A 14,247-nucleotide genomic window follows, 5' to 3' on the forward strand; every position below is an offset into this window, starting at 1 on the left:
TAATTCCATCCTCTTTTCTCTCTCTACATCAATCATCTTTACCGATTCCAGCTTTCAAAATTTTCGACAAACATGTCAGACAAGTCCGTGATGCGCAAGCAATCCTTGACCTTGTAATCTCCCCACTATCTTTGTATTATCGTGGATCGATGTCTAAATGCAGTTGCATCGACCATTTTCTTGCAGATTCTTCAGGATGGGCTGAACCGTTCGGAGGTACGGGACTCCTTCCAGACTAATGTGACGACCGGTGTGATCTTAAGCGTGCCTTCCTTGCTATTTCCATCGACCAACAGCCCATTGCCCGATCCTCGACTCGTGAAGGACGCGACGATAGCCCTAGCCTCGCGTTTAGCTCAGGTACCGCATCAGGAAGCTGTATTAAAATCGTTAATGAAGATCCGGGACGCAGTTGGCATAGCAGAATTCGAGAGTTACTTGGAGGACTATGACAACAAGCTGAAAAGAAATATTGAAATCTTGTCCAAGATCTACAATGTAAAATCTGCTAAGAAAAGTCCTAAGAAAGATACAGGTGTTAAGAACGTGGAGAAAGTGGAGAATAAAGACTTGGAAGGTAAATGGGAGAACGATAGTGACACTTCCGGTATTGTTGAAGAGGAGGACGAAGTCAATAATACGACTATGCCTGCTGCTAGGATCGTATTAGAAACAGAGATTAAGTTTAACGAGGAAACAGCTATCACTATGACTATTCTTGAAGAAAAGGATGACAGTGAACAGGAGCAGGATGGAGAAGAAGGTGGAATTGATGTGAAAAGCGAAGCTGAAGGGAAGGAAGATCCTAATAAAAGAAAAACGCCCAGAAGAGTTCATTTTGGGGGCGAAATTGTTAAATTAAGAACTCCAGATAGTGATGATACAGAGTCTCTGGAATCTACTCCTAAAACTAAGATTCCACTTCCGGTTTCTCCAGTTACCAAAATGCCCATCACTCGACCTAGACCTTCTTCTCAGCCCTGTAGTCCTCATAGAGAGTCTGGCAAGCCTAGAAGAGCGTCTAGATCCGTTTCTAGTAGCCCCAAAAGAGAAATGTATACGTATAATGCTGATCTGAGTCCTAAGAAGAGTATTCTTACTAGGACTAACAGTCCATTGCTTAGCGGAGCTAAGGCTCTTGAGCAATTGAAGAAGAAGAAAACCGTGAGTAGATCGGAGGATAAAGATGGTAAACATAATATGGACCAGAATGGAGACGTTAAGTGCATGAAGATTATTGAAATGGGTGGGAAAGTGGAAGAAGTTAAGAAGGAAGACATTAGGTTGGTCCAGAATGCTCAAAATGTCATTTTGGATTCAAATGTAAAGAATAATAATTCTGAAAGTTCTGAAGATGAGATTTTATGGAAGAATGAAAAGCAAGATGTTTCGTTGACAATGGAGCCCGCAATTTCTAAAACCTCAAAATTAGAATCTGACGATTTTGGAGCCCAAAATAAGAAATTAGATGTTAATAGGAAAAGTAATTTAGAAAATAAAATATCCGAAAATGTTCAGAAGAAGAATACAGAAGAGGAAAGTGAATCTTTAAGAAATTGCCAGGAAGTTGATTCTTTCTTTGGTTCTGTGGTGAAGAATAGCGAAATGGAACAGAATTATTCGAGAATAAATCAAGATCAAATTAAGGTGAACGAGAATGAAACTGTGCAGAAAGATTTTACGAAGTTAAGAGGTTGCATAACGAGTAGTTCGAGGAACGATAATGGTGATCGTGAGTCGTTGAGAAATGTTGATTGTGAACGAACGTCGAGGAGTGATCGCGATAAAGGGGGTGCGAGTGTGGCTGAGAAAAGTGGCAATACTATTTATGGAGTTGACAAGATGGAATCTATAGCAGGAGAACCAAGCTGGGAGGAACTTGGACTGGTTGACCAGGAAGTGTTAGAGGATCTGCATAATAAAGTAAGTTTTGCAATAAAGGATTTTATTCGTGCATGTGTATACATATCTTGAATTATTTATCCTGTATGGTGTAGTGATTAAATATAATTTTATAATTAATTTAGAGCATTAGATTTAGTAGAAATTTAGAGAAATAATTTCATTTTTATTTATACTATTAACTTTTATCAAGCATTGGCGGACATACTACTTAAACCTAATAATTTTTATTATTTACATCACGAATTCTCTTTCCTCCACTTACCTAGATACTTAATTGTAATGGAACTAATTATTTCCATCACGAATTAGGTTTCTAGTTTTCTGTATACTAGATACGTATGCACGCGCGAAATTATAGCTGAATTCCTTCGAATCTAGTCAATTCTCTTGTACGTAAGCACATATCAAAACAATGAATGTGCGAATTTCCTCTGTTTCTGTAAAGAAAGACACTGATTTCTAAAATATAATTTATAGGAATAAAATTTCGCTCATGATTAAAATAATACAATTTTTGATAATAATGAAAATTATTTCACGACCTATCCTGTAAGAAGGATAATAAGAATGGATATCTTTCAAGAGCTTAGAAGAATCGATGCTCAACAAGAACGGCACTCGTAACGTAAGCACTCGACGTTAGTTGCTCATTTACGTGACTTTTATGTTAATCAATGGTCTACGTTAATGGCCTACGGGCCCGTTCTGAATTTTTTATCGATTGATGCATCGAGTATATGCACAGTTGCACGCGAAAGCTATTCGGAAATTCGGGAAAAAAGAGGCGAGGAAAAAATTGGATAAAGAAACAGAGTCGATACACGCATAAGCGATTCTAATTGATGGCGTTTAAATCACGTTACACCACGCGACGAACTTTTGCCGTGGAAATCGATTGACCTAGTTCGGTGTAATGTATCAGAAAGATCTGTCCTAAAGTCGATGGTTCCCCTTTTCGACGAATTAACGGCCAAGGAACGAAAAGCTGACACGCTCTGTAACGACTCGTTGTTATAACAGGAAAATCCTGTGGTATGACGCTTACTTTAGGTATAATCTACCGATCAGATTATATATTAACTGGATTGAGTCAAAGTCATTTCGAATCTTTTTCATTAAAAATTTATTCCCTTCATTAAAATTCATTACTACTACTATTTACTGTTTAAGCTTGAAAAGTATGAAAAGGCAGTTGTATAAATTTTATAACGTTGATCAAATTTCTCGAAGAAATATTTAATATATAATCAGTTGGTTATGAGAAATAATAGCTAAGTTTTAATTAATGATAACGAGATGGAAAATGGAATGAAGAAGGGTAGAAATCATCATTCGAAAGATCTCGTTTTTATAGAAAAATTTATTATGGAATTTTAAGAAGCTGTTGCGTATTGGTAATAGTCATCTGGCGAATAATCGAAAAGCTCGAAATCCAGCTTAAATTTTTCATAAAACTTTTGTACCAGTTCTCTGTTCAACTGACCAAAATATATTTTCGATGCATTCTGATAACCACCACTATGTCGCCATCGTGGTTTAATCACATCTTCAAGATGTAACTTATGGATCGTATAAATCTGATCCTGCCATAATGTTTCTACCTATAAAACGTTATATTTTACGACATTCTGACATATTTGAACATTTCTGTAATGTAATAATAACATCATGCGATTGATCTACCTTCGCAAGAATGTCGTAATCAATTACACAAGGCGTGCAGTATAAATAATACGGCATCCAATGATCATCTCCATAATTTGCCAAATCAGTGTGAATTAAGTATTGCACAAATTCGCGGAAAGTTGGCTCGATTCCCGCTGGTGGAGGTTCACCGTTTCGTCTGATTACCAGATCTTCTCCAGGCGGTATGAAATTCGCCTCTTAAAAAACGAGAGTGACAAGCCTCGCCATTAACCCAGTGCTCGAGCAAAGAATAACGTACATCACGGTCGATAACTTGTCGTGACTTACCACGGTACTTTTCAACAATCTTGCTGCCGTACTTCCGATAAAAGTGAAGTGTCCCGTGTTCCCTTCCAGCCACAGAGTTTTCCAGCTTATCGCGATATGCGCTCAGCAATCTTTCAAATGGGTGCCTTACTACCAGTAGTTTCTTCGTCGCTCTTAGCGCCTGCGTAAGTTTCATGGGTTTAGTCTCTTTTTACACTGTTGATCACAATTTAAATCACTGAGTTCTGAGAGAGTGAGCGGGATTAAGACCAAGTTTCTGGAATTAATACTGCTGCGGAGTTCGAATTTTTAATTCTGCTTCGTTCCTCGTTCGTTCAATCGTTAATAGATATGAATTGTATTTTTTAACGTTAAGGAAGCTATTCATTATACGAAGTTTGAGCAAAATATGAAGATGTATATTTGATATATTTCACTGGAATTTAATAAAAAAGCAAGATATAGAAGATTTACTAAGGTGTATCTCTGTTGATAATTTACAAGACAAAGTCCTTATCCGTGGTCAGTTAGCGAGACGCGATTATAATAAATAAATATCTATTGTCTTGTATCTATTTATGCCTTAATAGTTACATCTTGTATCTGTTTAACTTTGTTAGTTATATAATTGAGAATTATAGATATACTGTACACATATTAAACGTGTAATTAGTAAAATTGCGCGAATAGAGGTTCGATGACAGATGGAAGTATACCTCGTCCGCTTCTGGAAACTCGAGTTCCGGTATCGCCTTTCTGGCGATGGTCGATATCTGCTCCTTTCCACTGCTTAACTCCTCCTCCCTCACGTTCATTAGGAGACATAAATTGTAAATCCACGTTGTACTGCCGGCTTTGTAAATTGGACAGTATGAAAGATCGCGTGATCTGCGTGGCAAATAATGTAGATAACGCTGCTAATTGAATGGGTTATTGTTAGAATAATCACAACGATCGATTCTATTTAAACACTACTCTCTTCAATGCGTGAAACGTTCCTCTTCATTACTCATTTGAATTGATCGTGATGTTTATTTTTTAATTTCGTGGAATATGTATTACTGCTATTAAATGAAGTAATTGAAAGATTAAGACTTTTAAGCATTATTCAATATAATGTCTTAGGTAAATAAGTAGCAGTTAGAAAATAGCATTTCTAAGTATTGTTTAATATTTTAGTAAGTAATATGTTAAATTAAAATTAATTAATTTCACTGTATTTACAAACCTGAGAATGTAAAAAACACTATATTGCGGTGCTGGTGGATGTTTAAATGCAGAAGGTTTATCAGGATTCTTGTACGTCCCTAGATTATATTTTTGACACGTGTTTCTTACGGTCAGCAACCGCTTTGAATTCTCCGCATCTGTTGTAATCTAAATTGACCAATTTTAAAGTTGATACGTATTATAGAAACGTAGTAAAATCTTTTCTTTCTATTTTTATTTCGTTTTGACGAATTTGTCTATAATTATTAAATTTATTCACGTACCAGTAATTTCTCCAGATCATTGAACTTCGGTATTTCTCTATTTTCATCTCCCACGAGTAACGATTTTATGATGCAAAGGATCAAGCCACAGCCAATAACATATTTCAAAATTTGGATAGTGATTCTTTTATGATTTCTAAACATGGTGAAGTTTATTCATTCTAAGAATTACTATTAAACTTTAAAGATTATTTCACTCATTGTTGTATGATAAAAAAAATTATTAAACACTAAACGCTTTTTGTACACTGTCACGAAGATGATCAAAGATTATTTTTAAAGATTGATTAAAAGATTTCTAAAAATATTATGTAAAAATTGCGTGTCATTTCACAGGCGGAAAGAATATTTAAAAGAAGAATGAAGTAAATATTCGTTCTTCCTTCTGGCAAGACGCTGACTGACCGGTTTCGTGTTGTGTTCTGACACTGATGGATCTAGCAACTCTCTAAACCCGTGCCAAGTATCTTTACGTCGAAATTTAAAATTTTACATTGGAATTCTCCAAGCCAATAACATATTTTCCTACATGTTTTATTTAAACGTACAGCAAAATATTGTCTTAACAGTAACATGATTATGTTCAAGATCTAGAGTCACAAAAAAATTCTTATTATCGCAACACAGGTTGCTTTAGCGTTAGTAAATAAAGAAAAATGTATGGTTACGTTGATAAACATTTATTTGCACTAGAATCTAGATTAAAGATATCCGGTGCTATCAAGTAAAGCCGTTCCTGGAGCTAAGTTGAAGGCATTTCAGCACGAAAGAGACTCCGTTGCATACTAATTTGGTTCAGGTATTTCGATGGTCAGATCGATGAGTAGATAAAAAAATATATTCTCGTACCGAAATTAGATCGTGTAACGTTTAAATTTTTTACGGAATTTTACTAGAACAGTGTTAATTATGAAAATTACTTGATTAGGAGGAACCAAAAGTTGTGAATTTTCTTTTTAAATCGTCTTTTACATTCTTATATTTTCACTATTTGAAGAGTTTTGTATTTTTGATGATAAGAAAAAAGAAATAGTTTAATGTCTGAGTAATATTTCACGTTGAAAATAGACATAATTTGCAAACTAAAGGTAACATATGTATAAGTAATCTTTAATTTATTCTTTATTATGGGTCGATGTCTTTTAAGTTTTATTAAAAAATGCTAAATGTTTTATTAAAAAGCTAAGAGTAGTTAATTTTGTTATTTTACGATAATACGATATTATTAATTACTTGTATGTTAAGTAATACATGTATGTTTTGTGCAATAATCTGTTAATGTCAGTGATTTAAAACTGATACACTCTTAAAAGAGAAAGTAATATAGCTTCACGCGATTATCGATATTGTGAAAAAATGTTGCGCTCCTCGTGACCGTGAAAGTATCTTTCTTTCATTCAGTGGAAGTTCAAGGTCGCTCTATGCCTTTCCATGAATGTCGCGCACTTACATACCGTGTAATAAGAAGTAGAAAAGCAGATAGAATCGTTTAATATCGATTTCATACGTCACATATTTAATACTCAGTGCAAAGTTGCGAGGTTCCTTTTCACACACGAATTAATTATTTATCTAACTTTTGACTTTTTTTATTCGATTTTCAAACATCATCTTTTTAATAATCGCTCTGACAATGCATAGTAAATACAAAATGAAAATGATACAGTGGAATTTCGTTTATCCGAATATATCGGGAACAAGGCAGTTCGGACAATCGGCAAGTTCCGATAATGGAGTTTACCAGTTATCACAACCAGCTGCTTTTATTAGTTCCGACATAATAGGAGCCGACGTTCTGATAACTTAAGTCCTAAGATTGAGCAATAATTTCGACTCAGACTTTCAATTGCGTATCACACGTGTACGACTTTAACCCTTTGATTACTGTTAGCGTTTAAAGGCGCTTAAAAAAGTTGCTCTCATGATATACTGTAAGCACCTATAGAAGGTCGGAAAATTTTATCAACTATAAATTCCAGCAGATTTCATTTGAACCAAATGTAAGTGAATGCTAATTCAACAATTACATGTTCCGTTAATCGTATATTATTTAAATGTGTTTATTCTACAGTTGTCTTTTGTTATACCCTGAAAAAGGAAAAATTGGGAGAGTAAAGAGGTCGGGAAAAGTACACGCAAACATGAAACAACGAATGATTCATATTCTGATTGTGTGGAAACAAATGACTTCGAATAAATGAATGAATAAATGACATTGGTTTAATGTAGTGGAATTCAGTGTTTTAATTATTTCAATATACTTTCTCAGAAATACGCTTAACAAAAAATTTCGCCTTTCTCGATGTATATTGCGACTGAATTCCTGCCTTACGTCTCAAAGACTCAGTCTCCATATTCAAAGGATTAACGAATGAATAACAAAGGAGCTTAGTTATAAGTTCATATAATTCTATCCTAAAAAATAACTTGTTCGTATAAAGGAAATCAGTTTCTATATGTATATATGATCGATTTTTATTTAACATAAAATGGAGATAAACATAACAAATTGTCATTTCAAAATAGTCGGCTACTGATATATAATCGCCCCATAATCAGCCTATTCCTGTGAATACGTAAAACAAAACGTTCAATTTTTTACGTTTCAAATCACGATTCTGATTTACAAGTAGTATGTGAATACATCAAATAATACGTTGTTTTTATTGCTCGTTATCGCCTTTTTCCTCGTAAAATTTCTCCAGCGCCCCTAACATCCATAAAGAATCGTAGCATACTATACGATTAGTTGGATTAATCGCACTTCCACCAAGTATTCCCCTCTCGACGACGTTCCCATCCTCGTGGCAGTGAAACACTGGCTGAATTATGCATGCTGTTTCGTTTTCTACCGGTTGGACGCCATTGAAATAGTCCTTAGGCGTCTGGACGGCGCTAATATGAATATTCTACGGATGAAAAACGAGAGAGATTTCCTTGCGCGCAACATTATGCGCCGCCAAGGGAAACAAGACTCGTGAGTAACAAGAAAATAATCAGGAACGTTGTTGCGTGCAACACGTCGCTTCGCGTCGAAAGTTTCATTTCTGTGTATATGCAAATCTAGGTGGCAATTTCAGAGTTCTACGATGAATCGGATTTTACGGGGAATCTTGAAATTCGTTGCGGCGAAATGCAATTGATGTTATGCTTCGTTTCGATATACCTAAGTACGCGTAATCAAGATGCGTTTAAAAGTGTGAGAAAGAAGAATATATTTAAAGAACATGATTATATAGAGTAAAATTCAGACAGAGTACGAAATTAAAAATTGATAACTTCAGGAATTTCAATCATTAATTTAATAATTTAGAAAGAGGGATTAAGATATAAAAATCAAATGGGCAGATTTATGTAGTAGTCAAACTTTACGTAGTTCCGCAATCTTCCACAGGTTCAATGGAACTATGTAAAGTCGATAATATTGATCATTTCCGTGTAAATAGAACCGAGTCGAAAAGTGAATGCAGATGTTCCAAGTGCATTGCATTCAGACTTGCTGCAACGATCGATAATGTTCACTCGACGACTGCTGATTCTTGACCAACGGATTTGCGTATAGATGATATTTTCCATACGAGCGTTCTGACAACACAAAAGTTAGTTTGTCATTGATGATATAACAAAGAAAAGAGCGGTTCTTCAGGAAAAAATAAGTCAATTATATCGTCAATAACAGGCTATAGACCATATATAGTATATTCATTCTTCACATATAATCAAACATATCAAATTTTTTATCTTATTAGAAGATCAAGTTAGACAAGACGATCAAATAATGTATGACAGAAAGATTCTCATAGTGTTATAAATTAAGAAATATGTGAATCAAATCAATAGGTAAAATATTTCCAACTAGTAAATGTCAAATATAAATGTGCACTATATTCATAAATAGAAATGTAGATGTAAAAATATGAAATGTTTAATATATAAATATTAAAGAAGAAGTAGTGTCTTCTAAATTATTTCTGAAGTAGGATATTTATATAAAATCCTATTCTTTGTTCTTGTATTTCCTTCTCGTATTCATTGTTAAAGTGATGTTCTTCGTATTAAAGTAATCCTGTAAGAATTGATAGTAAACAGAGAATTCATTAAATATAAAGAAATAATTAAAGAAATAGACAAGGTTAGATGGAATTATATAAAATGAGAAAACGATTACAGGACGACTGGCGTGCTCGTGTCAGAGGTTTAGAACGAGTAGCGTCCGCCTTGCGAACGTCTTCTGCTCTGATCGCGATAGAACCGCGATTAGGATCTCTTTTGCATGCAGTGCTGGGCTGTGAAAGGAGCTGTCGTGTAGCTGCTGCAGGCTTGGCCGTGGCGAAGGTAACTCGCAAATTTGCTCCCTTAAATCAATCTAACTGCTTTACTCAGTCCTATGTATTACTTTCTAATTTAACGTACTGTGGCTCACCAATACATCCTCGTTCTGTTACCTGTACATTCCTGTGAGACAAGTGACTGACATATTTATTCCACGTTTTAGTTTTGAAAGTAATATTTTCCCTCGTGTGTTTAAAGTACTATTACCAACTAAATTTCTAATTCAGAGAACGTTAGTTAAAATTCTTACTTCTGCGTATATAATATTCATGTCTGGCTAAATTCTTTCTGTAGTGTGTTTTTTTCTATTATATACATAAACAATAAGTGTCATCCTGCACCTCACGATTTACAAACTCATGGCGATATCATATTATAAAATGCTTTGCGATGCACAAAAGCCATATTTACCAGCATGCATTCTTATATACATACATACATATATTGTAATTTCTTATTAATATCGTACAAAAATAATTGTTAATTTGTACCATCTTTTTCAAGAAAAATGTTGGTTAGTATAATTGTGTGGATGATACACGGGCTAAGTAGATTTATCATAGCAATGTACCGCCACGAGTTGCTTATGTCTGATATAGAACGTCATCTACTACTTATGTGTTCTATGACACTTATATGTTCTGTGATTCGATGACAGTAAATTCATTTAACATCGCTCATACAATACTATGCTTCTATTTAGTTTGTATTGAAAAATTTGAAATTCTCTCATTCTTATTTTATTTTCATTATACTACTTATTATTACAATTATTGTTATCCTTATTTAGAATATCTTAAAAATAGCAATGTTTCTAAAAAGTAAATAATAACGAAGTTACAGTTTGAAACTTTTATCATGAACTTTAATATAATTCTGCATTGTTAAGCATTCTTTAAAGTCTACAGTCTACAGGACTTAAAATATCACCTAGGTCACGAGAAAATATTCTACAGTTTGCTTGCTACTTCTGGTCACGTAAACATTGAATGGCACATTGCCATTTGGTAAAAATACATCATTTTTGCTTCATAAAATCTGTCTTTTTTATGAGTGCAAAATAACATTCACACAAAATAAGAAAAAGAAAGAAAAAATTTCCAGGTTACATTACAAGACCTGTTACTTTATATTATTTAATATTTCATTTGCAAATCTAACATTGGTAAAACAATACTTGTGCTAACTATAAAATTCACATTTGTTCTACTATAATATAGTATGACCTAACAGAAAGCAAATATCGTTAATCAATTTGAAACTACTCCACAGAAATATTAAGTTTTCTTTACATTAAACTACAAACTTGTACCTATACTAGTAACTAGATTTCCAAGCTTTCTTCACGTCAGTGCTTAAACATTTTAATAATATGCCACTAAATTCTACTCTTTATGGACATGTGTCATGAAATAAAACCGTTGAATCGAGGTTTATTTTTTTCCAATTTCTTATGCTTCCATCTAAGATTTTTTTTTATGGGAGAAGGTTTTTAATCATTTGTTATTATTAGGTAGTCATAGCTGGAGTAAGTGATGAGGCTTTGAGAAAACGTTTGCCACAATTGGCATGGGGTTTAGCGAGACACGGCGGTCCAAGCGCGGCTCAATTGGCCAGGATCACGATGCTTAGGCTCAGACCTGCTCTTCTTCTAGAACAGCTTCTGCAGCCGCAGTGTTTGAATGCAAGAAACGCCAAGGTGAGAATTTTTTGTATTAATTATCTAATTAAACAACATTATATACAGTTTTACAAATTTAATTAATTTCTATCAAACTTTTTTTTTTATTCATTACAGACTAGGGAAAATACCTTACAGTTGTTAATTTTCTCGCTGGTAACGTTTCCAAGTACAGAATTCAAAGTGGATGCAGTGGCTAATAAGGTGGCTAAGATGGTGAGAGATCGACGACGTAGGGTACGACAGGCAGCGCTTGATACTTTGGCCGTATTGGCTCAAATCTATGAGTCCGAGGTACGTATTTTATATTGTTCATAAGAGAAACTTTATTTATACTGCATGTACAATGCACAATATCTGAAGAATTTTTAAATTAAATTTTTTCCAGATATTTCTCAATATTCTTATCAAATAGCGTTTGTCTTTGATGGGACGCACGAATTATTAAAAAACTATTGTTATTCGATTTAGTTCCTTCTTTACGTATCTTAAGTGATGTAATATAAAAATATCCTTTATGTATATAATTAAGGAAACATTAATATAGAATAATTAATCCTACATTCAGGAGGTATTAGCAGCGGGAAAACGTGCATCAGATGGTCATCATGATGGGGAGGCGATGATGTCTGCTATTAGAGCTCGTCTGGCACGAAAATCTTTGCCTTTAGTCTCTGCTGACGGTCTTGTCATGTATGGTTTGCAAATTTCACCCAACGTTCAAATAGCTACAGGTAAATTATAATTATTTAACATTACCTTCGAATGAAAAATTTTCAAACTTTTACGTAACTTTTACATAACTTTTTATTAAAAGTTACTGTAGAAATAAAATTTATATAGGTGATATTTTAAAAGAACAGAATGTAAAATTCCTTTGAATATTCTTTCGATATAGGTATAACATTTAATACATTAATATTGAAAGTTACATGCAAAACTTGATTACATTCGTGTAGGCCCTGATGTCGATTGGATCGTGGCCGGAAGTGGCTCAATCTCACCCAGTATCGGACGTACTAAAGGCCAGGTTATAGCAACGAGGTCAGAAAAGGAAAAACCTGCAAGGTAATTTCCTAAATGATACGAATATAAAGCTAGTATCCATTATTTTCCATTTATGCTTTTTATCATTATCTTTAATATCATCATATATATGATAATCAAATTAGTAACTAATAAAAAATAGTAAGTAATACAAAATTTAGTAAATAATAGAAGATTGTAACCGTATTTTCTTTAGAAACGAAAGTGCAAATTACCGTGAAAACCTATGGAGTGACAGACAAAATTTCGTTGCTCTTGGAATCGGTATGCGTTCTAAGCCAGAACAACCTGTTGTATGGCAAATAGTTCCAACACAAAATCAGGTAAAATTTCAATATAAATTTCAACAATAGCAAATAAAATACCATATCTAACAAGTAATTATTAGAATTCTTGGATTATATAGATTTAATTCATTTAATTCATAAGAATAGAATAAGAAGGAATGAGAAACTGAATGTTCTCTCAATCTTTTGCTGTTCTTTCATACCTAAATTCATCTAAATGCATCCATTTATATATCATATGCAATTAGATCAATGGAGAAAAGGAAATCGAGTATTATAATTCATTAATCACATATATGGGAAAAATTGCGATTATTAACAATTTCAATGGGTTTATTAGTAAAACATAAACTAAAAAAAAGAGACTTTAAGCTCGTTGTTGACGTTCACTCGCGTGCCACGAAGTCAACTCCGTTTGTGGAATGTAATTATGTTAAATGGGAGAGGCATAAAATTGTAAATCATGACTTTATTCTGGAACTGCACTTGCAAGAATTTAAATTATGGTGTATAACTGAACGTATCGTTTTACCATTTTATACTTTTTACCAGTATGTTAAATGCCCTATTAACAAATAAAGAAATGGAATTATGATATGTTATACGATATGTGTGTAGATCATGATTCGCGATATCTATATTAACGATTAATCGTTTCACGTTACACTTGTGAATGAATTCAAGACATTGTGTTGAAAATACACATTTTTCTGTTTTTTTATTCGTTTATCGAATAAGTAGATATGAGAAAATTTATTCGTAGTGTTGGGTTATTTTTAATTCCGTGTAGAAGATCGATGAAAAATAATTCCGGTGATGATCGATTGACATTATGTCCCATTTGAATCTTATTGATTTATTAGAGATATTTCAGGTTAGTAGTTTAGGTTGCTGTTAATCAAAAATATGTGGACTATTGTAATAATAGTTATGACATATATAAGCTTATAACAATTGTAATAATTTATTAAATGCTATAATTTCATATAAGTGTATGTATCTTTTTTCCAGAACATACAGTGTGAAGATGAAGTGAATTTGCAAGCAAATCGAAATATAAGCGCAAGTATCCGAAATGGTATGTATTATAATTCCAATCTTTTAATATTAATTATACATGCTAATGGTTTTGATATTTTTAGGTGAAGCTTTCAATGCAGACGTAAAGTCTCGAAATCAAACGAAAATTTCAGGAACTACTAAAGAATCTGCGAATTATCGTAATATCATCGAAAATAATTTTGAGAGAAAGGTAAATTTCATAAAAATGTATCGATGCACTGTAGTAATAGTAATTATAATGATTTATAGCAATTGGACATATATGTTTCAGGAAAACAACAATAAAACGGAATCTAGAATTCCTGTACTCTATACTCGAGAATGTGTACCAAAGTCTAGTGGCCTCCTAATGGATAAATCGTCTAATTCAGAATTAATGAATGTTAATTTAAAAAGGAGACTAAAGGACAGCACAGAAAATTCTAGCGACTGCGCAAATTCTCAAGAAGAAAATGTTAGGTAGTGTATTTTAATTATTGTGTTTTTT

The 14,247-nt window shown here is 33.4% G+C and overlaps 2 protein-coding genes across 4 annotated transcripts in view; one reads left to right on the forward strand and one right to left on the reverse strand.

Moving 5' to 3' along the window:
* LOC126915660 (uncharacterized) overlaps positions 1-14,247 on the forward strand; it is a 29,624-nt gene that overhangs the window by 4,415 nt on the left and 10,962 nt on the right. Inside the window, exons 4-13 of one of the 2 annotated variants that reach the window (XM_050720524.1) lie at positions 187-1,923; positions 9,522-9,686; positions 11,197-11,382; positions 11,482-11,658; positions 11,933-12,098; positions 12,324-12,432; positions 12,608-12,734; positions 13,710-13,776; positions 13,841-13,950; positions 14,032-14,219. In XM_050720524.1, coding sequence (XP_050576481.1) covers positions 187-1,923; positions 9,522-9,686; positions 11,197-11,382; positions 11,482-11,658; positions 11,933-12,098; positions 12,324-12,432; positions 12,608-12,734; positions 13,710-13,776; positions 13,841-13,950; positions 14,032-14,219 — 3,032 coding nt within the window. The remainder of the gene's footprint in view (positions 1-186; positions 1,924-9,521; positions 9,687-11,196; positions 11,383-11,481; positions 11,659-11,932; positions 12,099-12,323; positions 12,433-12,607; positions 12,735-13,709; positions 13,777-13,840; positions 13,951-14,031; positions 14,220-14,247) is intronic. The other variant, XM_050720525.1, reaches the window with a different exon arrangement.
* LOC126915667 (carbohydrate sulfotransferase 11-like) lies at positions 3,250-5,752 on the reverse strand. Of its 2 annotated transcripts, none has more exons than XM_050720538.1 (6): positions 5,352-5,752; positions 5,087-5,235; positions 4,575-4,746; positions 3,880-4,039; positions 3,589-3,788; positions 3,250-3,502 (listed from the first exon to the last, which is right to left on the reverse strand). In XM_050720538.1, exons 1-6 carry the CDS (start codon positions 5,493-5,495, stop codon positions 3,446-3,448), a joined length of 882 nt encoding a protein of 293 aa, XP_050576495.1. In that variant the 5' UTR covers positions 5,496-5,752; the 3' UTR covers positions 3,250-3,445. The 2 variants fall into 2 exon arrangements, with proteins under 2 accessions (XP_050576495.1, XP_050576494.1); XM_050720537.1 differs by having other exon boundaries at positions 3,250-3,506; positions 5,352-5,751.

Source organism: Bombus affinis, chromosome 4 (assembly GCF_024516045.1).
Source record: "Bombus affinis isolate iyBomAffi1 chromosome 4, iyBomAffi1.2, whole genome shotgun sequence".
NCBI lineage: Eukaryota > Metazoa > Arthropoda > Insecta > Hymenoptera > Apidae > Bombus > Bombus affinis.